Source organism: Rhinichthys klamathensis, unplaced genomic scaffold (genome assembly GCF_029890125.1).
Source record: "Rhinichthys klamathensis goyatoka isolate OS25496 unplaced genomic scaffold, OSU_Roscu_1.1 h1tg000452l_1, whole genome shotgun sequence".
NCBI lineage: Eukaryota > Metazoa > Chordata > Actinopteri > Cypriniformes > Leuciscidae > Rhinichthys > Rhinichthys klamathensis.
In genome coordinates, this window is record NW_026606944.1 from 243397 (window position 1) to 266885 (window position 23489).

General features: G+C 39.3%; 1 protein-coding gene across 1 annotated transcript; it reads right to left on the minus strand.

Moving 5' to 3' along the window:
• Positions 1-532: 532 nt before the first annotated feature.
• Positions 533-16241, minus strand: LOC130071687 (gastrula zinc finger protein XlCGF57.1-like). Its single transcript, XM_056236545.1, has 2 exons — positions 15997-16241; positions 533-1829 (listed from the first exon to the last, which is right to left on the minus strand). Exons 1-2 carry the CDS (start codon positions 16163-16165, stop codon positions 727-729), a joined length of 1272 nt encoding a protein of 423 aa, XP_056092520.1. The 5' UTR covers positions 16166-16241; the 3' UTR covers positions 533-726.
• Between the last annotated feature and the right edge of the window lie 7248 nt (positions 16242-23489).

Below are 23489 nucleotides of genomic sequence, written 5' to 3' on the forward strand. Positions count from 1 at the left end.
CTTTAGGCCCCTTAGTGCCAATTGGGCATCGTTTAAATGCCACGGCCTACCTGAGCATTGTTTCTGACCATGTCCATCCCTTTATGGCCACCATGTACCCATCCTCTGATGGCTACTTCCAGCAGGATAATGCACCATGTCACAAGGCTCGAATCATTTCAAATTGGTTTCTTGAACATGACAATGAGTTCACTATACTAAAATGGCCCCCACAGTCACCAGATCTCAACCCAATAGAGCATCTTTGGGATGTGGTGGAAAGGGAGCTTTGTGCCCTGGATGTGCATCCCACAAATCTCCATCAACTGCAAGATGCTATCCTATCAATATGGGCCAACATTTCTAAAAACTGCTTTCAGCACCTTGTTGAATTAATGCCACATAGAATTAAGGCAGTTCTGAAGGCGAAAGAGGGTCAAACACAGTATTAGTATGGTGTTCCTAATAATACTTTAGGTGAGTGTAAAATGGTGCTATTTAAAAATGCTGAACAAGTACAAAATCTTTTCACACAAAGAACACAAATAGGGTCTCACATCTGAATGATTTATTAGGTGTTATGGTAAGTGTGATGACAAAATATATATTTTTTATACTGATCACAATTAAGTGGCATCCCTCCAGAGTAAATGCACAGGTGATCTTTAGAAAATTATCAGTTTTCTTAACCTCGTCACACTGAAGAACACTGACATTTCTTACCAGAAGAATGGCGCTAATGACGTTTCAGGTCTGTGTAAATTGAAGACACTTGTAAGGCCTCTCTCTAGTGTGAACTCTCATGTGAGTCTTTAGGTTTGCTTTGTTTGAGCGAGTCTTTCCACAGTGATGACACATGAAAGGCTTCTCTCCAATGTGAGTTATTACATGATTCTTAAGGTGATTGCTGTCTGTGAAACTCATTCCACACTGATGACATATAAAACAGTCCACTCTTGAGTGAATCCTCATGTGGAAATCAAGGTTTACTTTACGTCTGAACCTCTTTCCACACTGATCACATGTGAATGACTTCTCTCCAGCATGCATTCTTGTGTGGGCATTAAGGGATCCTTGATGTGTAAATGTTTTTCCACACTGAGAGCATACATAAGGCTTCTCTCCAGTGTGAATTCTCATGTGGACTTTAATTGTTGCTTTATGTGAAAAATTCTTTCCACACTGTTGACAGGTGAAAGGTTTTTCTCCAGTGTGAACTCTCATGTGTTTTTTAAGGTTTCCTTTTTCAGAGAAACCTTTTCCACACTGTTGGCAGGTGAAAGGCTTCTCTCCAGTGTGAAGTCTCATGTGGACTTTAAGGTTTCCAGGTTGACTGAAACTCTTTCCACACTGAGGGCATGTGTAAAGGCTCCCTCCAGTGTGAACTCTCATGTGGATTTTAATTGTTGCTTTATGTGTAAAACTTTTTCCACACTGTTGGCAGGTGTAAGGGGTTTCTCCGGTGTGAAGTCTCATGTGTTCTTTAAGACTTCCTTTTCCAGTAAAACTCTTTCCACACTGAGGGCATGTGTAAGGCTTCTCTCCAGTGTGAATTCGCATGTGATTTTTAAGGTTATGTTTTTTAGTGAAACCTTTTCCACACTGAGGACATGTGTAAGGCTTCTCTCCATTGTGAATTCTCATGTGGTCTTTAAGGTTTCCATGTTGACTAAAACTCTGTCCACACTGAAAGCAGGTGAAATAACTTCTAGTTCCAGTATTTTGACATCTTTTTTGCGAGGACGTCTTTTCAGTCTGTGAGCAATATTGTTCTGCAGTTATGAAATCATAATGTTTCTCTTCCTTTACATCATTCAGTTCTTGACTCTCCTCTTTCAGTGGCATCGGATCTAAAGTAAAAAAAGACAAATACATGTTTATCCCCAGTTTAATGGCACAAAGCAACAAACATCAAAACATTTAGACCAGTGGCTCTAAATGTTTCTGGGGCCATTATCCAGGCCCCTTATCACCCCCATCAAATAAAATAGTCAATGCCGTCCCCTAAATATTATTGTTGATTATTATTTTGTGTGTATTAGCCAAATCACAGATGGTAGTCCCTATTGCTTCAGCTGTTTTTCTTATTATTATCTTATTATTATTCCTCCCCAATGGTAGACTATGGCAGCCCTATGAACCATACCTTCCAAAATTATGAAATTTCAGACAAACTGCCAGTCTGCCATTTTGACATTTTTCATAAAGTGTGATATTTTATAAATTATTTGACATTGGCACAAAATTTGGTAGTGTTCAGCAGACATTAATTGTTGTGTTCAGCATTTGAAATGTTGTCTGAAATGTATTTTCTCTGTATAAAAACATTCCTTGGTTTGTGACAGGGGTTCCCTGCTCCTAGAGAGCTACAGTCTTGCATACCCTCTCTATCGGCCTGCCTTGCTGCTGGTTTGGTCTGCCTTGCTGCTGGTTTGCGTCTGTATGCTCCGTTTAGCTTTCTGTTTTGAATATCCATTTACTATCATTCCTTGCTGTTTTTATTTGCTAAATTTAACTTATTCATCAAGATATATTAGATATTGTCTAATTTTGCCTATCACATTAATCTGACATCGCTAGCTTTTATCTAAATCGTTATCGCTAGCACAACACACTACTATATCGCTAGCCTGTTAACCTGCCATCCGTGCTTGCAGTCTTTTTTTTCTTGTGCGTGCGCTCACACCTTTTACGAGTCTATCAAACAACTAAGGTAAGTAGGATCAGTCAACAAACACGGTGAGTAATGTCTTCTCCTGTTTTTGTCACTTGGACTTCGTGTCACATGTATAGTATAGCATTCTCTGTCAGCAATGAAGGATTTACATGTGATAAATGCAGGGAGACAGTCAGGCTTACGGAGAAGATTTCTAAACCAGAGTCACGCATCCAAACTTTAATCAAGGATAGTAAGAGTGCAAAGGCTTTAGTCACTGCTTTGGATGTGACTAGCTTAGTGAACGTTGTACATCGTTCAGTTACGGCTGTAGAGCCCGTGCAGCAGGGCAACTGGGTGACCGTGAGACGCTGCAGTCGCGGGACAAAACACCGCTCTTCCGTTCCAATTACAACATTAAAAAGGTTTTCCCCACTCAATGAAACACCCACTCAGAATCCTGTTGAATGTGCCCTAGTTATTGGTGATTCTATAACACGCAGTGTTGTGTGTAACGCGTTACTAAGTAACGCGTTACAGTAACTACTTTTTCGGGTAAAAAGTAGTGTAACGCGTTACTACTGAAAATTTGGTAACGAAACGTAGTTCCTTTTTCAATTCCGCACAACGTTACTTTTCCCATGGACAGATTTGACAGCAACACTGTCTCCTCAGCTGCGCGCTTGCAATAGTCACAAGCTCCACATGGTACGTGACAGAGGCTGGTAGCAGAGCAATCAATTCTGTTAATTACACTGCGCAAACCAAAAGTAATACTCCCACCGGATGAAGAAGGGTTGGCTCTCCACAGAACATAAAATATTACTTGTATTGAATTTTTCGTGTTCGCATTTATGAGGAAAGAAACAATGTTATGGACGTTCTTCGGACTTGACCGCTCTGAAAGTGGCACTAAAAGACTGCTTTAAATCTTTCACAGAGACCTCAAACAGGCATTTAAAACACCAAATATTAAGGATTGGCATATCAAGCAAAATAATATTCGATGATTGCTCGAAAATCGTACCTCTACCCCCACATGCTTACAGTAAGACGGCGTTCGCTCAAATCCCGCTCCGATATTAAATTTCTCTGTATAGACCTGCGTGTTGTAGCCTAGTCATTAAAGAAAACGATTTAGTTTCATATTTATGTTTAAATAAAATAATTTATTTTTTAATTTCATCAATGTTGATTATTAGTGCTGGGCAAGTTAACGCGTTATTATCGCGTTAACGCATTTATTAATTAATGCCGACAGTTTTTTTATCGCACGTTAACGCAGTTTTTTTATTATTATTATTTTGAAAGTCCGTTGCTCACTGGCTCTGAATACACATAGGCCTACAGTCAAACCATGATCACAGGAGGGGTGGGATGTTGGTCAGCCAGCAAATAACCCACCCAAACAAGCAGTGGAGAGGCTTTGGCAGGTTCTCTCAGGTGAACAGAAAGGGAGACAGCGCTCCGCGAGTGAATGACAGGCGCTCCATGGATAGTAACCATGCAACGGCTTCTGTGCGCTACGCAGCTGTAGCCTTTTTAATTAAATTAAAATTATACATAACTTTACCTGATAGGCCTGCGTTTAGTTCAGCGGGGATGCTCTGCCATGTGAATTCCCTCCTGTTGATGTCCTGATAACTATTTAGATTCTGGAAACTCACAAACAGCGAGCCAAGGATCAGTCTCTCTTCCAATGATTTGTGCTGCGCGTCGTGTACAAAATTCAACTTCGGCAACGCGCGTGCGTGAGGCGAGCATGACCGCAACAGTTTCACAGGAACGCACCCGCTTGTCGCTGCACCTGTGCTCGACCACTTCACCTCACTCTAGGCTGATTTATACTTCTGCGTCGGACCTACACCGGAGCCTCTACGCTATAGACTACGCGTGGGTTTTCATTTATATATCTGCGTCGTTGTCCGCGTTGACGCGCAATTACACATGCAGAGGGAGAGTGTGAACCCCGGGGAGCGGTTCTAGCAATCACAGCGCTTGCAGTACGCGAAGAATTGACGTTACATTTTTGGAGAGATGCACGTCAGGGTACGCGCGCTACACAGCTACGGCGTGAGTTCGACGCAGAAGTATACATTGGGCTTTACCTCTGTTTAATGTAATCTTACGTGGGAAACCATGGCATGCCATGACCAAACCTAAGCTGCTATCAGAGAAGTAACGTTGGTCGACTTATATCTGTAGTAGTGATCATGACCCTTTAACTAGACTGTTTCTGCTGCTCCCTGATACAAGATACCTGTTCAGAAAAAAAGAAAAAAAAGAAAACTGGACTCTTTTTAACAAGCTAGATAAAAGGTAATGCCCTGGCAGTGGCAAATAGTTTTGTTTAAATATTTGATTTGATTACGTTAATGTTTAAGTTGAGATTTACAAGAAATATTGTATTGATACTGTGTAAAGGGAATACTGCTGGTATAAAAGCACCTTATTTGTTTAAAGTTTTTGCAAACCACATGTTATTGCACTTTTGTAGCAGTACATTAAATCAAAAGTGCGCAATACACTACTTTAGAATTCATTATTCAATATTGCGCGTAACAATGTGATTAATCGCGATTAATCGCAAGAAAATCATGCGATTAATCGCGATTAAATTTTTTAATCATTGCCCAGCACTATTGATTATATAAAAAGCATGAGTAAGAGCATAAGATGCGCAATCGGGAGACAAATGGAGTGGGCAGACATGATTTTGACCACTTCATTAAGTTTGTTTTGTAGAAAGCCTTTCTTTAAAGTGAATTTCGTTTTGTATTAATTGTATCTTAATTTTAATCAATGTTTCATCAACCAATTGTCTTTAATAAAAAAGCAGTAAATATAGCAGGCAATATAATCAGGACTTCTCAGGAGCTCCGTGCCGCGCGTGGACTGAGCTCGTCTCATAAATGAACCGAAACTTAGCGCAAGCTACTTGCCTCAAAGATCTGAGAAATATATAGAAAGCTTGAAATGTGTACTTTAAAACAAAACTATTCAAAACGAGAGAAAACAGACTCTCTGCTTATGTAGCCTAATCCATATGAAATGTGCATTTCTCTCTGGCGCGTTCACTACTGTGAAGATCGCGAGTCAGCATCGTCAACTTTATTTTTGCAGCCGACACTGACTGACAAAGAAAACACTTGTTTATTAATAAACAATTGAAATGTCTCCTTGCTATATTTGATATTCATAATCATTTCTTTTGCCGGTTCTTTGTGACATTTTTCATGAACTCGTCACCACCGCTCAATAGTTAATATTGTGGTTTGGTGTTCAGTTTATACAGGTTTTTCAAATGTTATTTAAATAAATATATATTTTTTTCTATCTCAAAATCTCTCTTTTTTTCTAGTTTTTTTTTCTAGTTTTTCAATAAGTAGAGTTCATAGTAGAATTTTATGTATAGGCCTACACATTTAGGAACAGATATTGGGTTCTGCCCAAAGTCAAGCAACATAAAAGTAACGTAAAAGTGACGAGTAACATAAAAAGTTACTTTCCAAAGGGGGTAACTAAGTAAAGTAACGGATTACTTTTTTAAGAAGTAACGAGTAACGAGAAAACACTACTTTTTAAAAGTAACTTCCCCAACACTGATAACACGGAACGTGAAAATAGAGACACCAGCCACCATAATCACATGTTTGCCAGGTGCCAGAGCGCCTGACATCAAAGCAAATTTAAAAGTGCTGGCTAATGCAAATCGTAAATTTTCTAAGATTATTATTCACATCGGCACTAATGATGTTTGACTTCGCCAGTTGGAGATCACCAAAATTAACGTTAAAGAGGTGTGTGAACTCTCAAGTACGATGTCAGGTACTGTAATTTGCTCTGGCCCCCTTCCTGTTTGAAGAAGTAATGAGATAGTAGACTGTCCTCACTCAATGGATGGCTGTCTAAGTGGTGTCTGCAAAATAATATAGAATTCATAGACATTTGGAAAAGTTTTTGGAGCAGACCTGACCTGTTGAAAAGAGATGGTATTAATCCCTCCTGGGATGGTGCTGCTCTTCTCTCTAGTAATTTGGCACATAGTCTTAGAGCTCAAACATGAATTGGGGCACCAGGTCAGGAAGCAGACAGACTGGCTAAACCGACCGTCTGCTAGCTGTCTCACGTCACTGATGCCAGATAAATCCCATCACATAGAGACCCTTTCACCTAGATATCATCCTATAGAGATTGTGTCTGTTCCCCGAATTAGGACACACAAAAAACTCCTAAACCCATTTAAGGGTAAAAATTTCATAGATGTTCAACAAATAAAAAGCAGATATAATACGGATGAACAAATGATAAAGTTTGGGTTGCTGAATATCCGATCCCTTACTTCAAAAGCACTTGTTGTTAATGATATGATTACAGATTATAACCTAGATGTGCTGTGTTAGACAGAACCCTGGCTAAAACCAGATGATTAAATTACTTTAAATGAGTCAACCCCCCAAGATTACTGTTATAAACATGAGCCTCGTCTGAAAGGCAAAAGGGGTGGGGTGTTGCTGTAATTTACAGTAATATCTTCAGAATTACTGAGAAGTCTAGTTTAAAATATAATTCTTTTGAAGTGCTAGTGCTTAATGTAACACTATCTAGTGTAAATGATTAATCACGTTTGAGATTTGTGCTGGCTACTGTATACAGGCCACCATACAGACTTTATCAAAGAATTTGCTGATTTTCTTTCAGAGTTAGTACTGGCTGCAGATAAAGTCCTAATTGTTGGTGATTTTAATATACACGTAGATAACGAAAAAGATACATTGGGATTGGAATTTCAAGACATTCTGAACTCTATTGAAATTAGACAACATGTGTCAGGACCTACTCATTGTTGTAATCATACTTTAGATCTAATATTATTGCATGGAATCAATGTTGATTCCTTTGAAATTCTACAGCAGAGCGATGATATCTCAGATCATTATCTAGTCTCGTGTATACTTCATTTAGCCAAGGCTGAAGAGTCGACTCTTATATGTTAATATATTGTTATAATAAATATGTTAGACCAGTGGTGCAGATAGGATTTTTTAACTGGGGGGGACCAAGCTGTCAGCAAATGATTTAAACTCAATTCGTTATTTTGCGCAATTTGGGCTTTGACTAGTGCTCAAGTAGTTACTTTGTGTAATTTGGGCTAATGATTTGCACTAAAAAGCCATTGGGGGATTCTTATTTGAAATCATGGATAAACAACAATGAACAAAGGTAAACAAATGACTACCTGATCACCACTAGCAATGCATGATCAGACTGTTATTTGACTAGTACGCCAATCACCCACCAAAACGTAATGTCTTCAGCAAAGTATGTTTTATTTAAACGTTTGCTTATCTCAGCATACAAAGTCATTATGAACAAAAAAGCAAAGAACCTATGCGCAAATAATAATAATAAAATAAAATAACAACAAATTTACATAAATAAAAATTAGTAGGCTATACGGAGTATGAGAAATTCGGTCTAGTGCAGCCAAACAAATTTACTCAATGAAGGACCCAAAAACATCTCTCCTCCTTTCATTACCCTGAACATACAGCTGGGCAATTTCTTGTCTGTCCAGTCTGTCAAGCCTCTCTTGGTGAATATGGCACACAGCAATGCCATTGAGTCTTTTTTGTTTCATGGTTGATCGCAACCAATTTTTCAACCTGCGTAACCCACTAAAACTGCGCTCTGCCTCAGCAGATGATATGGGCACCACCATCAACAATCTTACTAATGTCTCTACCTGATCAAATAGGCCCCTGACTTCAGGGGGCATTTCTCTCAAAACATGCACAGCATCTGCAGTTGTGCTGACCTTGTACTTGTTTTTAAACATGGCTAATTGGACTTTCAAGACTTCCTCGTTCAGTTCAGGATATTTACAAACTGCTGCATTATTTGTAATGAGAGTCAGGAGTGAGTTTTCCAGTTCTTTTAAAGTTTGAATGCCTGGTTGCATAAACTTCTCAGTAGTTTGTGCATCTACTGTGTCAAGGACACGGTAGAACTCTACTCTGTAAAAATCCACAGCTGATCCAGGTGTGTATGCAGGAGCCTGCCCAGAATATCTCTTAGGGGGCCTATGTGTGCGTGGTGGAACAATGGTCTCTAGAGACAGATTGTCACACATGTCTCCTGCCTCCTTAAAGACTGCCTCAAAGTGTTCAGTGTTTCTTTTGGATTTCAAGCTTTCTTGGACAAGGGAGACTGCAGAGAGCATGCCCTCCACTGTCTGAGTCTTTTTCTGGAGAGATGCATTTAGAACCTCTAGTTCACTGATCACATCTAAAGCAAGCAGAAGTCCCAGTACAACATTACCCTGTTGCAGTCGAACACGTAAGCCCTCTGCCCGGCTTGCAGATCCAGAATTACTTGCAGCCATCTCATCCAGTGCATTTAGTACCATCCCATATTGGCTGAGAACAGCACGGATAGGAGGTGAGCGTACAGTCCACCTAGTGGGACATAAAGGCCTGATGGACAGGGCTGGCCCTTCCCCTTCAGCTGCAACAATGGCTTTAAACTGGTCTTTCAACTTACCAGACTGCCCAAAAAATGTACCAAGTTCATGTATCCAGTCAAGTGCATTTCGCACGACACTGGAGGCTGAGCAAGCCTGTTGTGTAATTAAATTAACACAGTGTGCTCCACAATGTATATATGGCGCTAGTGGCTGTGCTCGCTGAATAACAGCCTGGGCACCTGAGTACTTTCCAGACATATTTGAAGCCCCATCATATGCTTGACCTCTGAGGCCAGATATTGGCAAATTCAGTCTCAACAGAACGTCCAAAATGATTCTGGCAAGGTTTTCACCTGTTGTAGAAGTTGTTTCATACAACCCTATAAAGTCTTCGTGCACCAGCAAATCAGTGTCAACATAACGTAGGCACAGCGCCTCCTGCTCAACACCAGAGATATCCCTTGTCCCATCCATAATTATCGAATACTGCAACACTGGAAGGGACCGGATCTCATCTGCAATTGTCCTGATAATCGATGAACTCATCAAATTTATACGCTCATTTTGACAATTCCAGGATGTGTGTACCCCCCTCTTTCCAGATAACCATCTAGTGAATGATTGATCATCTTCAGCTTTGTATTTTAAAAGCTGGTCAAGGTTACCTTTATGATGTTCATGCCCCCTAAAGGCCAATCCCTGCCTCGCCAGAAACATCTCACCCCCTATTATTTTTAACAGGCTAGCTCTGTTTTCTACCTGCTGTGTACTGACTCCACTGCTCAACTGTGTAGTAACTGGCCTGTTTTCATAGGCAGCAGTTGTAACAGCAATGTTGTGACCCTCTGATTTCTCATGCATGGAACATTTTTCAAGTGCTTTTTTCCCGTTTTTAAATCCAGTACTGACAAAAGCTGGGTCTATACTCTTGGCTTGTGCTGGTTTCCCTGTCTTGAAGTACTTCGGACATTCTCTTCGGAGCAATGAAAACACAGAACACCATCTGTACCCATACTAACATGCAGCCAAGGATACTTCTCATACCATGATTTTTGGAATGTCAGTGTCCGGTCTTTCATCACTTGTTTTTGCAAAACTTTAGGGTCAGGTTGATTTGGCTTTGTATATGTCATTATGTCAACATCCTCTCCCTCTGTGTTGCCTCCTGTCCCTCCTTGTTGTTCTGTCCCTGCTTCTTCTGTCTGTAATTCTACTGTCTCTCCTTCCTCATGCTGTCTTTTTCTACTGTGGCTGCCCTCCTGCAGATCCTCACTTGACTGACTAGGGCCTGCCTTACTGTCATCAGAAATTGCCTGCAGGCCAGGAGGACAACATTTTAAATCTTATCATTTCAATTAACCCTCTATACCACAATATAATTTCACAACAATGTGAAATACAACATATTCCTGAGAATTAATGGCTAAAACTACTATTTCAAAAATGTCTAAGAATAACTAAAAAATTTAAATTTAAGTGTTAATTACAAGTTTGTTGCAATTTATAGATTAAAATATCTTTCAAATGATGCATGACATTAAGAAATGTTTTTCATAGCCATTCATTTAAGAATCTATATCCTCCGTACAATAAAAAAAAAACATGATTTCCTGCTATAAGAGGATGTCAAAAGTTTATGTAAGCCTTTATTTGTTGTTTGCATAAACCTTGAACCACACAAATTGACTTATTATAATTATTTTTAGTGGCTTACACGACAGTGAACATACCTCAGTCAATTTATACAGTTCAATGGGTTAAATGATAAGATAAAACATTATTTCCTGACGACGATAAATTGTTTGATTTATTCAACCATTCTTTTTGTGTTCATTCATTATTTGCCTCCACTCACCTAAATGCATAGTTATGGTCTCCACATTTTGCTGTGTTTACTAAGTGCAAAAGCCTTATTGTCAGACTAGCTATTCCCTAACAAATCTAATCTGCCACATCTGGGAAAGTCAACAGGCATAGGATACTTACATTGTTTGGTTTTTGAAAAAACGAGGTGATAGTTTTTTGTCTCTTCATTGCCTTTATGTGGCATTTACAGTCTATTTTTTGCTCAGTTCAGAAAATCACGGACTCAGCCTCAGTCATAGATTGTATATGATCACTATGGTTACCGGTCCACTCCTACAGGCACGATTGAGGCAGCTACCAGCTCATAGGACCCCGGCGACGTCACTCAGGAGTCGCCGCACACACACAGAGAGAGAGAGAGTGTAAACGTCGGTGGCATGATGGCATTGTGTGTTTATTGACAACAGAACAGCGTGTAGTGAGAACGTGGGTACAAAGTAATGGTGACCGGTGTAGATTATAATTATGTGTCAACCTGCGTCTGCCCCGACCCGATTCTGAAAGCAGCGGCGGGGCGGGACACTACTTTGGCTAATGTACATAGCGAAAACACTGGTTAATCCTCTGTTTTACCAATTTTTGTCGCCTTTCGTAGGGATAGTGAGGGGGGGACGGATCGGGTCACTATAAATCTGGGGGGGTCATGTCCCCCCAGTGCCATCTGCGCCCTTGTGTTAGACCTATCACTTCTGCCACTAAAGATTGCTTTATTAATAATATTGACTAACAAACTAATTACGCAATTAGTTTGCATTGACTTAACATTGAAATCACTCGCGCCAGTCGCTCTATTCGCGTCTGGTGTGAACGCAGCATCAAACCAAGGGCAGGCATGCATATGTTCCAAAAGGGCTCTCGACGCCGTTCAGAACACAGGTTATTTCCTCGGTTGCTCTCTCCTCGCCAGATGACGAAGGTTTTACAAGTTGTTTCTTATTGTTTATTTGCTATTCTGCACCAGGTTAGCCCATCAGTGGGAGCACGGTAACATGTTTAAGTACCTGCAGGATCATACACTCATGTGTAAATGTGTTTTCATGAGGTTTTCAAAAATAAAGCTCTCTTGAGGAAAGTGTACCCATGTGAAAATATATTCATAATTTATAATATTTATATTCAAGTTCATAGATTTGTTATTGATATTGTAGTTGAAAACAGCCCTGTGAGAAATTCATAGTAAAGTTCATAAAAAGTAAAAAGTTCATAGAATTAAAATTGATGGAGAAGGTCAGACTATTTCCTTCAGAAAGACCGTTGGTTAGCTAGCTCATTTAAAATATCTTAACTTTTTTTACCCTGCCTCTTAAAAGAATCGGAATCGAGAATCGTTAGGAACCGGAATCGAAACAAGGAATCGGAATTGGGATCGGAATCGTTCAAATTCAAACGATACCCAACCCTACTCCTACAACATGTTTACATGCATCAAAGTAAAAAAAAAAAAAAAGTTTAACTTCCTCATAATATACATTTGCACATCATCACATTTTCAATGATTCTCAAACGACTCGTCAAAGGAATCAATCCCTCTAAATCCCTCCTTTCCACAAGCTACTCTGTTCTGATTGGCCAGACAGCTCGGTCTGTTGTGATTGGCCTACCGTGTACAGCGCCTCGAGAGAAAAAAACGCCCATTGCCATAACAACGCCAACTCTGCGTGTCCTGAGGCTTCCAACACTGTAAATTAAACACAGTAACGAACAATGACGTCGATTTGACCATATCAATGCGAGCGCGATTTCGATGATGAAACACTGGAAGAGCTGGTTATTCATCCCGAACCTTCATCGCAAGGACGACTCGAGCAGGACGTTTCTCAGTGATACACTACTCAGTCAGTTTGAGATACATTATAAGATGTTGCAACTGTAATTTCTCACCATCAGCATTAACAAGTGCATGTCCATCAACAAACCAATTATTTTACTTGTACTAATTTATTTACAGAGTATTTTTTTATATATATTGCGGTGAACATGTGGAAACTGTTTCATTAACAGTGCATGTATGCAATGTACATTAGCCGAGCTCTAGAGTGAATGATCTGATGTAATATAAACATTGAGGAAATACTTGTTTTATTAAAGTAGTGAAAACGACAGACAATCTGCATTAATTTATAGGTAAAAGTGGCCCACAGCTGATCAGCAGAAGTTTTTCAGTAAGACAGTAATAATGTGAGTTAGCAGGAGACCTACACAATATAAAACTCAAAACTAAGTTTTTTGAACACCATCTTTCAAGAGCAAGCGGTTTGCGAATCCTGCAATAAACTGGCTTTACCTTCACATTATAGAGCACAGCACCGTCTTCTCGACATGATGCTGTCCAGTGTTCACAGGAATCAGCTCCCGGTTTGAGGTTCAAGTTTTTTCCTGGTGTCTGCGCGTGCGGGCTAATGTTTCATCTTCTTGACGTCACAACAAAACGGCTTATGACTCGTTTGAAAAACGATTCATTTAATTGAATCGGAGTCGACTCTTACTTTTGAAAGACAATAACTTAATATACGGTGCACTTTCAGATTTAAAACTTTGCAGGATGTTTTCATTCACTAAGAGTTATGTTACAAACTACATGAAAGGTCATTTTCAAAAATCCATAATATAATAGGGGCCTTTAATATCATTAATTCATCTTTGTCATTAAGATATGTACCAAAACCTTAAGTTGGCTATGATTAAACCGTGTGTTAAAAAAACACAACTTCATCCTACAGAATTAAGTCAATTACAGGCTGATCTCGAATCTACCTTTGTTGTCAAAGACACTAGAAAAGGCAGTATCCTCACAACTATGTTCCTTTTTAGAAAGACAGGGCTCCAGACTAACCTTCTGCCTTGGTTGCACAAGGCTCAGTACTAGGACCGCTGCTGTTCACTCTGTACATGCTACCCTTAGGAGATATCATTAGGAAGCATTGCATTAGTTTTCACTGTTATGCTGATGATACTCAGCTCTATATTTCTTCACGCCCTGACGAAACTTACCAATTCACAAAATTAACGGAATGCATAGCTGATATAAAAAAAAACTGGATGACTAGTAATTTCCTACTACTTCATAAAAAAAAAACAGATTCTAATTATTGGACAAAAAAACTTCCTCACGTACTAACACTTGATGGCTGCTCTGTCAAGTCTTCGTCGTCGGTTAGGAATACCAATATAAAAATATACCTAAATTACGTCATATGCTCTCAATGACAAATGCTGAACAGTTAGTTCATGCGTTCATGACATCAAGGCTAGATTATTGTAATGCTCTACTGGGTGGTTGCCCTGCACGCTTAATAAACAAACTACAGCTAGTTCAAAACCATAGACAGTAAAAGAAATGGACAAAGCGACCCCGTTAATTTCAACGGAGAGAGTTGAAGCCCAACATGGGCACTCACTTACTGATAGCCAAGCGCACTGCGCAGGCTCAAACTGAGCTTGACGACGTAGTTGTCATGTGAGCAACCGTTCTGACCTTCTAGTAGCTGTGCCGAGACAAATCTGAATTGAAATCTGAAACAAATCTGTTGTTGAAATATTTTGTCCCGTTGCTTTTATGAACTCTCTATCTATGGGCTTCTCCCTTGACTTTATGCCTCCAAGTCCACCCGATTGCCTCATAGACAGTGAACGATTGCCTACGAGCTTCTACTTCTGTCTATACGGTAATTTCTCTACTGTGCGACAGAGCGTCCCGTGGTTATGACGCAATCGTTAGCCTATTTTTACAAGAATGGCTTCTACGGGGCCATAACGTAAGATACAAAGTAATGGAGCCTTTTATACATTGTCGTGTTTCTTTAGAAATAAATAATGGACAAATGGAGTCTTTGGACGCCTCAGATGTAAAGTTATTCGCTGTCAAAGTGACGCCAAAATGAATGGGAGTCAATGGGATGCTAACAGCAGGTGATAGCCAGCTACAATGGCGGCCCCCGGAGGCAGCTTCAACTTCCGGCTGATGGATTACCCCCTTGTTCAAAACGCAGCAGCTCGAGTTCTTACCAGAACCAGGAAATATGACCATATTAGCCCGGTTCTGTCAACACTGCATTGGCTCCCTATTAAACATCGTATACATTTTAAAATATTGTTGATTACTTACAAAGCACTAAATGGTTTAGCTCCGCAGTACTTGAGCGAGCTCTTAACGCATTATAGTCCTTCACGTCTATTGCGATCTCAAAATTCCGGCCAGTTGATAATACCTAGAATATCAAAATCGACTGCAGGCGGGAGATCCTTTTCCTATTTAACACCAAAACTTTGGAACAGTCTTCCGATCCACTGTCCGGGAAGCAGACACACTGTCAGTTCAAATCTAGACTAAAAACACATCTCTTTGACCTAGCATACACATAACACATTATAGATTTCTATAATTCCTAATCTATGCATGTTAGGCTGCATAGATTAGGTCAGCCGGAACCGGTAACACTTCCCATAAATCCTGATGTACTCATTACATCATAAGAATGGCGTCTACGCTAATATTAGTCTCTCTGTTTATCCCGAGGTTTACCGCAGTCCGCCGGATTTGTAGAGGTTTTGATCACAAGTTCAGTATGTCCAGTAAGCTCAGTACTAGGACCGTTGCTGTTCACTCTGTATGCGACCCTTGGGAGATATCATGGAAGCATGACATTAGTTTTCACTGTTATGCTGATGCTCCTCAGCTCTATATTTTTACAGCCTGACTAAACATACCAATTCACATAACTAACTGAATGCATAACTGATATAAAAAATTGGAGACACTTAATTTTCTACTACTAAACTGGTAAAAAAGAAGAAGAATCCGATCGGTCTGTGCAGCGCTGCTTCAGGTCGAACACACTTTTTGTCTGGTCATGTAATCTCAACATGTCTGTCCACTTGAGGTGACTCGCACCATGCCAAAATAAAAACACTTTAAAAATTAAAACCCTCACTCATTTGACATTCTTCAAAAAATATCATTAATTTCTGTCGAGCTGGACATTTTAATAAAGATAAAATGACTGTGTTCAGCTTTGAGAATGAAACCAACCTGTTTGTTCCTCAGTTTCTTCTAGTTTCACTCTGAATGTTTCTTCAATCTTCATGTCTTCACTCTCCTCTTTAATAAATCCCGTCTTTGTTTGTTTCTCATCTTCTTGTTTCACTCTGAATGTTTCTTCAATCTTCATGTCTTCACTCTCCTCTTTAATAAACGCCATCTTTATAATACTGTGACGTGGATCTCAGCTGCTTCACCAGGAGTTTTTCTGTGTGTTTGTCCTGTTTAAGATGAGAATAATTAACAGAAAGAAAAATAAACCCAAACTAAATATCAATCAGCTCTAGTTCAGTAGTCAGTGCACTGGTAAGAGAATCAGTGTCAGTCAAAAACACTCAAAACTACCACTACAAATTCATGAACATAAATTACAAAGACTCTTCACATTAAGTTGTGATTTATATTTGTATATTGATTAGAGTGATAGTTAAATGGACCAACTCTGGTCCGATATGCTTAAAACAGAGAAGTTTTTCCTTTGAGTTTTCCGAGTCTATACGCAAGTTTAATTCTTGATCACTGTTATAGTAAGTTATTGATCTAATATTTATTTTCATGGCGCGCCAAAAAAGACAATTTGGCAGCAACTAATAATTAAGTATAAAAACAATTCAATCAGGTAAAGGTACGATGATGTGAATATGCGTCCAACCACATTGGAATGCATCCATCAATGCATCCAACCACATTGGAAATCCTAAAGGAATTTCTAAATATTACGTTACTTCCAGAGGTTGCAGTTATCAAGTTAACGTCATTTATCTGATTCGCCACATTTAAACCGATTTCTACACTGACCTGCAATCCTCTGAAGCTCCTCTTTGATGGCTCTCACAGGTTTGTGCTTAGGAAACAACACAAAAACTGTCAGAAAGAGCATGAGAGCGAGGCAAACTTTCCTTAACACTCTGATACAGTGGCTTTACTAATGTGCTCTGTATCCCCAATGTTACTGTATATAGAAAACTACCATTGTACCAAATGTAACTCTACGAATTAATGCAGCCTCCTCATCTACAGGATCCTGTATAAAAGTCATGCCATTTTTGTCACTTTGACTTTGACGGTGCTTGCATGATGAAAATATGAGCAATGAATGAATGCACTGCAAAAATACTTTTCTTACTTAGTATTTTTGTCTTAAATCAAGATGCATTTTCTACCGAAGAAAAATGACATGGCATTTACTCTTGTTTCCTGAATTTTTATTTTATTTAGCAAATGATCTGCTAATGGGGTATCTTGTTTCCGTTTGCATTAAGAATATTTTTCTTAACCCGCTGGCAGATAATTTGACTTGTTTTAAATAAAGTGCACTTAATTTAGTAACAGACTCAGTAAAAAAAAAGCATTTTTGCAGCGTGAATGACGAATTTAAACTCCGCATAAGCTTTAAAAAGGGGGAGGAGACCGAAAGAAACTCTGGGTTTACCGAAGAAAACCTGCTTCTTCTGACCAGGTTAGGTTCACAGAGTAAATGACCATGTTAACTGACACTGACTCTATAAGTTACTCCTCTTTCAGAAACGGGTTTGTCTTACCCTGGTTTCTCTGGTTTGACATACCTCCCAGAGTTTCCCTCATTTCAGGGTTAACATACTCCATTTCCATTTAAACCTCCTAAAGGCCTCTGATAAAAATAAAAAAGCTAGCAGTACAAATTTATAAAACAAGTTATTCAGACAATTCATATTTAGTTATGAATAATACTTGCTATTTTAATGATTTGTAGATTACATTTAATATATTACACTTTCATAAACACATTTGCAGTTCGTTGTACGTCTTAGTGTTGCTTATCTTGGCGAAAGCAGAGTACAAATCAGCATGAAGTTTTAACATCTACTCTCGTGTAATGGAAATCATGCATTTACACTGTCTTATCCAGCATGTCAACTCAGCGTGCGGTGATTCGAGCGATTCGAATCACTGAATCATTTAAGCATTTGGTTCAATTGACTAAAAAAAGCTCCGTTTAACCGAATTCGTGTTAATGATTAACTGGAGCGAAATGAGACGCGCGTCTGTTACTCGTATGTTGAAGCGCTTTACTCACACAAAAAATACGTTCACTAATGTTTGATAAACCATTTGAATGTTACATACAGGTAAAAACAGGGAAAGTAGTAACATTTAACGGGTTGTATCGATTTAAATGGTTAAAAGTACAAACCTTTCTTCAGCCTAATCACAACAGAAGCAGGAGCGTGGCGCAGCCTTATAGCGTCATATCACCAGGCCAAAATAAGAGTCCTGTCCACACGCTAAATTGTACATATGTATTTATAATCTTCATATTAGACATCATTGTATAAAAATGCAAATAATGACCAAACCACCTGGCTAAAATAAGGGTTAGAGTTCATAGCAAAGTTCATACATCAGTACAGATGCACATATAAAAGTCATGTTTTTCTAATTACATTGTGATTTGAATTTGAACCTAAAAATACCCGATAATGGGTATAAAATATCTAAAAATATGATCTTCCAAGAAACAGTTAAAGATAAATAAATGGCAAGTACAAATGTGATTCATTCAGTACCAAAAAAGTATTGATAAACAGTCTAATTAAAAGTGAGTATTTCTAAGATTTTTTAATGAAAGTAATAAGCCAAGTCTTTAATGTCATTTGAGTTGCAGCATATGTAGAGAGATTCAAATCACTCAGACACAATTTACACCTACTGAACTCCACAGAAAGCTATTTAATTTTTTTTAAATCACATGTTAAAGTAATTATTTTACAGCATATAATGATCTAACATTTACTTCCAATTCACTTAAATTCACGGAAAAGAGGTTGGGTCTTAATTAAATTGGCTTTATGTACAAAGAACTGTACTATTATTATAGTATTATTGACAGATCCGGTCAATTTCTTGTGTGTGAAAATGCCTGAGCAGTGGATTTGAAATATTTGCTCCGAAACTGATGTGAGAAGCATCATCACCGCACGTGATCACCAGTTAAATTATACTGCATTCATGTGGTGTCAGAATAATCTGAAAAATAATTTCCTGATTGAGAAAATTCAAGTGAACGCAGGTTGGAACAACGACACGGAAAGTTGAATAACATGGCATTTGTTTAAGCCACACATAATGGGCGTTCTAATTGGATATTGTAGGGTATCTGGACTGTGTCAGTTGGGACTCATTCAATTCTACATTTAGGAAAGCTTTTAACATGTGACTCCTACCCGTAACTCAGGCCTGGCCCCACAGAGTCTGCGTCAAAATTGCCATTTGACACCTTTACGACATGAGTGTTTACCCAAACACCAATAAACTAGAATTCGCCGAGCTTCAAAAAGACCTTATCGGCCTAACACCCCCTTTCTGCGGAGAAAGGAATGCCAGGCGGCCGAAAGTTCGTTCCTTCATCTAACACACACACACACACACACACACACATGAATCCTTCATTAACCTACTCATATAAAGACTTTACCGAGATATATTTGATTTGTTTTTAAGTGGACCTGCTTGCCCACGTCATAGTGGGATATCTGTGATTTTATCGTAGTATTAAATGAACCATAAGTATGTGTAATTATGCAATAAGCTGTATCTTTGTAATTCCTATGCTTTTCATGTTGATGTTGGGTATCAATGTAAATCTCTCGGTTTGTCTTAGCTGAATCCATATCGTAGATTGTGATGAAATGTATTTTACTATGCTTTATCATCTCTGGAGTAAAATTGAACAAATTTCTGTCACTGTCATAAAACATGCAAAGTAGGCCTCGACAGGACAAAGAAACACTTTGGCCGCGCACTTTTCTCACAGGTGATTGGTTCACTCACGCGAGAGGAGGCGTGAACCGAAATGTCTTAAAGAGACGCGCCAAGCAGCTCTTTGTCTTGTCTCTCTTCCTTCGGCTCCGATATAACTCTTTTGTCTTCGTGATCTCCTCCCAGGAGATCTTTTCTTTTCTTTTGTTTGTTTGTTTAAGTCTTGTAAGTCGAATTCTCCTTTGTTCATTCCTTCTTGCGAGGCAAATGAACTTAGCTGAAACCAGCTGGCAACTGCACCTCAAAAAGGACATTCAAACTCACGCACTCGCTCGCCCCTGAGGAACCGAGCGAACACGTGACGCCAACAGGACCGAAACACACGCCTTCTTCATGTCAGCAACATGAGAGAACCATTTATGCAAGTAAATTTCGTGTTATCGAGCTTTCAGAGCATTAAGATTGTGTTTTTCCATGTTGTCTCTTAAAAGGTTTAAATGTCCAGGTGAATTTTGCCATTCTGTGATCCTTACGGATCTCTCTCTCTCTCTCTCTCTCTCTCTCTCTCTCTCTCTCTCTCTCTCTCTCTCTCTCTCTCTCTCTCTCTCTCTCCCTGTTTCTTACACTTTCAGTGTCTTGTTTTGTCGTTGTGTTATTGTCTGTAAATACATCTTATTCCTTGCAACGTTAGTAACCGTATACGTAGTGTACACCTTTATTAAATACATTATTCATTTGGTTGACTGTCTGTGTTGCTCATATACAAGTCCCTTAAATGTTTCGATCCAAAGCTACGTGCTTTACAAATTTAAAGATACTTTAAATAGTATTTTGTTTATAGAAAAGGAAAGTTAATCCTCGTGGCCAGAGGATAGCTTCTCTTGAAAGTCTATAAAGTAGGATAATTCTGTACGAGTTGATAAAGATCGCGTGATCAGCTTGCTGGACAAACAGATCATCCGATACTGAATTAATTCCATCAGGGGTATCCTTAGAGTTGATATATGATAGACATAATTGATATATTAATATTTAATTATAATTCTTATGATTGAGTATTGATAGTACAATTGAGCTAATTTTAACCTGTCTGTAAAATATGTGTACTAGGGGTGTCGCAATATACCGGTATTGACGATAATCGTGATATTCAAAACATGAAATATCGACATCGTGTCAATTTAGAGTGTGGCGATATACCGGTATTGGTGATAACCACGATATTGAAAATGAATAGGACTGTTATGATAACATGAAACGTAAATACTCCAGCGCCAGTACCTGGTTGACCTGTCAGGTGGCAGTATTGCACCCGCTGACACCTATCAAACAAGAAGAAGACGCAGCGCGCGCCCGCGCCCCGCCCGCTATTCTGAGAAGAACCATGTCGTCTGAGCGAGAGAGTGAAACGCTCTGTCCACATCCGAAAAAAGAAAGCTCGCCAGTATGGGAGTATTTTGGATTCAATGAAAACAGCTCCTTAGACAGCCCAATCTGCAGAATTTGTCGGGCTACGGTCAGTGCGAAGGGCGGCAACACCACCGACCTTTTTACCCATCTCCGAGTCCATCACCCAGCGGATTACGCCATTTTACAGAGAGTAAGTTGTGATTTATTTTACTAGTGATGGAATGGGAAATGTGACATTAACCTATTAACAGCGGGTTTCTATGTTCATATATTTAAATAAAGCGTGATTATTAAGTGGGCTACCTCATTTTCTTTACTCGTCTTATTTCTGTATGTTGTATTTGGACGTGATTTTGTTTTTTCAAATCTGCATGATTTTATTGGCGCCGGTGCAACGATAGGTTTAAGAGCTTAAAATATGGGTAACGTTATGCAAGTTACAGGTTAAAGTATCATTGTATATGTTAATATTAATTCATCATACTGTTGAACTTGACAGTATTTTCTCTCTTGTTATTTCATAGGGAGCTTCAAAGAAGACTGAGAAAGCCAGAGACAGAGTCTCAGGTCAGCTGACGATTTTTGAGTCTGTGGAAAGGGAAAAAAAAGCAGACATGGCTAGTGCATGTGAGGACAAGGCCATCACTGAGTCACTAGCCTACTTCATAGCAAAGGACATGATGCCCTTTAGAATGGTAGAGAGGCCAGGATTTAATGCACTGATGAAAACCGTTGCTCCAAAATACAAAATCCCAAGGAGACGACACTTTTCTGAAAAAGAAATCCCAAACATGTACGTAAAATTAAAAGATGACATTGCCAACTCTTTGGCTGAAGCAAAACACTTTGCATTTACAACTGATCTCTGGACCAGTAATACTGGACACCCCTATATGAGTTTAACAGTACATTTTATCACATCAGCATGGGAAATGAAAGCTGCATGTCTAGAGACGGCATTTTTACCTGATGACCACACCAGTGTAAACATTAAAGAGATGTTCGAAAACCTAATTAATGAATTCAGCAGTCAGCAGTGGTGTGTGTCACTACTGACAATGGCACAAGTATGAAGGCTGCATTTAAATCCCTCCTCCCATCGAAATGGCTCAGCTGCTTTGGACATAATTTAAATCTTGCACTTGGAAAGGCCCTGAAGATTGACCAAGTGGATGCTGCGGTGAGAGCTTGCAAGAGTGTCGTCCAAGGATTTAACCACTCGTGGAAGAGAAGGAGAGAGCTGGCGAAAAAGCAAGCAGAACTTAATCTTCCTCAACATACCTTGATCCAAGATGTTGTGACGAGATGGGGGTCTACATATGACATGATTTCTAGGTATGTTTGAATTTCTTGTCCATGGCAATATCCTGTTCAGTTAATTATTATGTATTCAGCATACGCTTAAAAGGCACAGCGTGCATGGAAACAAGACAAATGTTAATGAAAACAACAGATAAAGAAATGCATTCATTTTACTAACTCAGTTGCCTTTTCTCACTCTCTCTCACTCACAGACACACATGCACACACATACATCTGCCGGATGATTCTCAGCAAGCCTGTTGTGTAGATTAGGTACATTTTTCTAACTTAATCTAATATAATGTTTGCAGATTTGTAGAACAACATGCTGCAGTGACAGCAACTCTCATGGCTGACAGAAATACCAGGCATCTTGTGCTAAGGGGGTCATACATCTCTACACTTGAGGACACGTGTAGGGTGCTGAAGCCACTCAGAACCTTTACCGATTCCCTGGCTGCAGAGAAATGTATCACAATCTCATCCCTGAGGCCTGTCCTTCAGCATCTGACTGAATCCATCCTGGCCGAAAAGGATGATGACAGCAGCCTGGTGAGGAGCATGAAACATGCTATCTGCAAGAACTTACAAGAGCGGTATGAGGATTCTGATATGGCTAATGGTGAGTATGCCGGTACAACAAATTTCTCCAACATCACCTTATTCATAGTCTTATATCATTATTACTCATCATGACTGATTGTGTTTTATGAGCTCCTTTAATAATGAATTTTCTCTTTGGTTCTTTTACAGTGACATACCTGCCAACATGTACGCATTTTGCGTAGCGAGCACGCATTTTGACCTCAAAGTACGCTGGTACGATTTGTCACTCTAAACTACGCAAAAACCTGGTGACGCCTCTTTGCACGCGCAGTCCTCAAATCAAGCAACAGCAAAAGAAGAAGAGTTCGACCAATCATAGCGCTGGGTTCATTCCCCACATTGCAAACGGAGATGATTGACAGATGCGTAAGTCCTATAATTAAAAAGACACTGAAAATCGACACCAATAAAGAATCCTTCTCGATCTA

What these genes read in the sequence shown, in the direction of transcription:
- LOC130071687 (XM_056236545.1), bottom strand. Translation starts at nt 16,165, where the DNA reads ATGGCGTTTATTAAAGAGGAGAGTGAAGACATGAAGATTGAAGAAACA. An exon ending in AGAAACTGAGGAACAAACAG is followed by an intron (nt 1,830 to 15,996) that starts GTTGGTTTCATT and finishes TTTTTACTTTAG; the next exon opens with ATCCGATGCCACTGAAAGAG.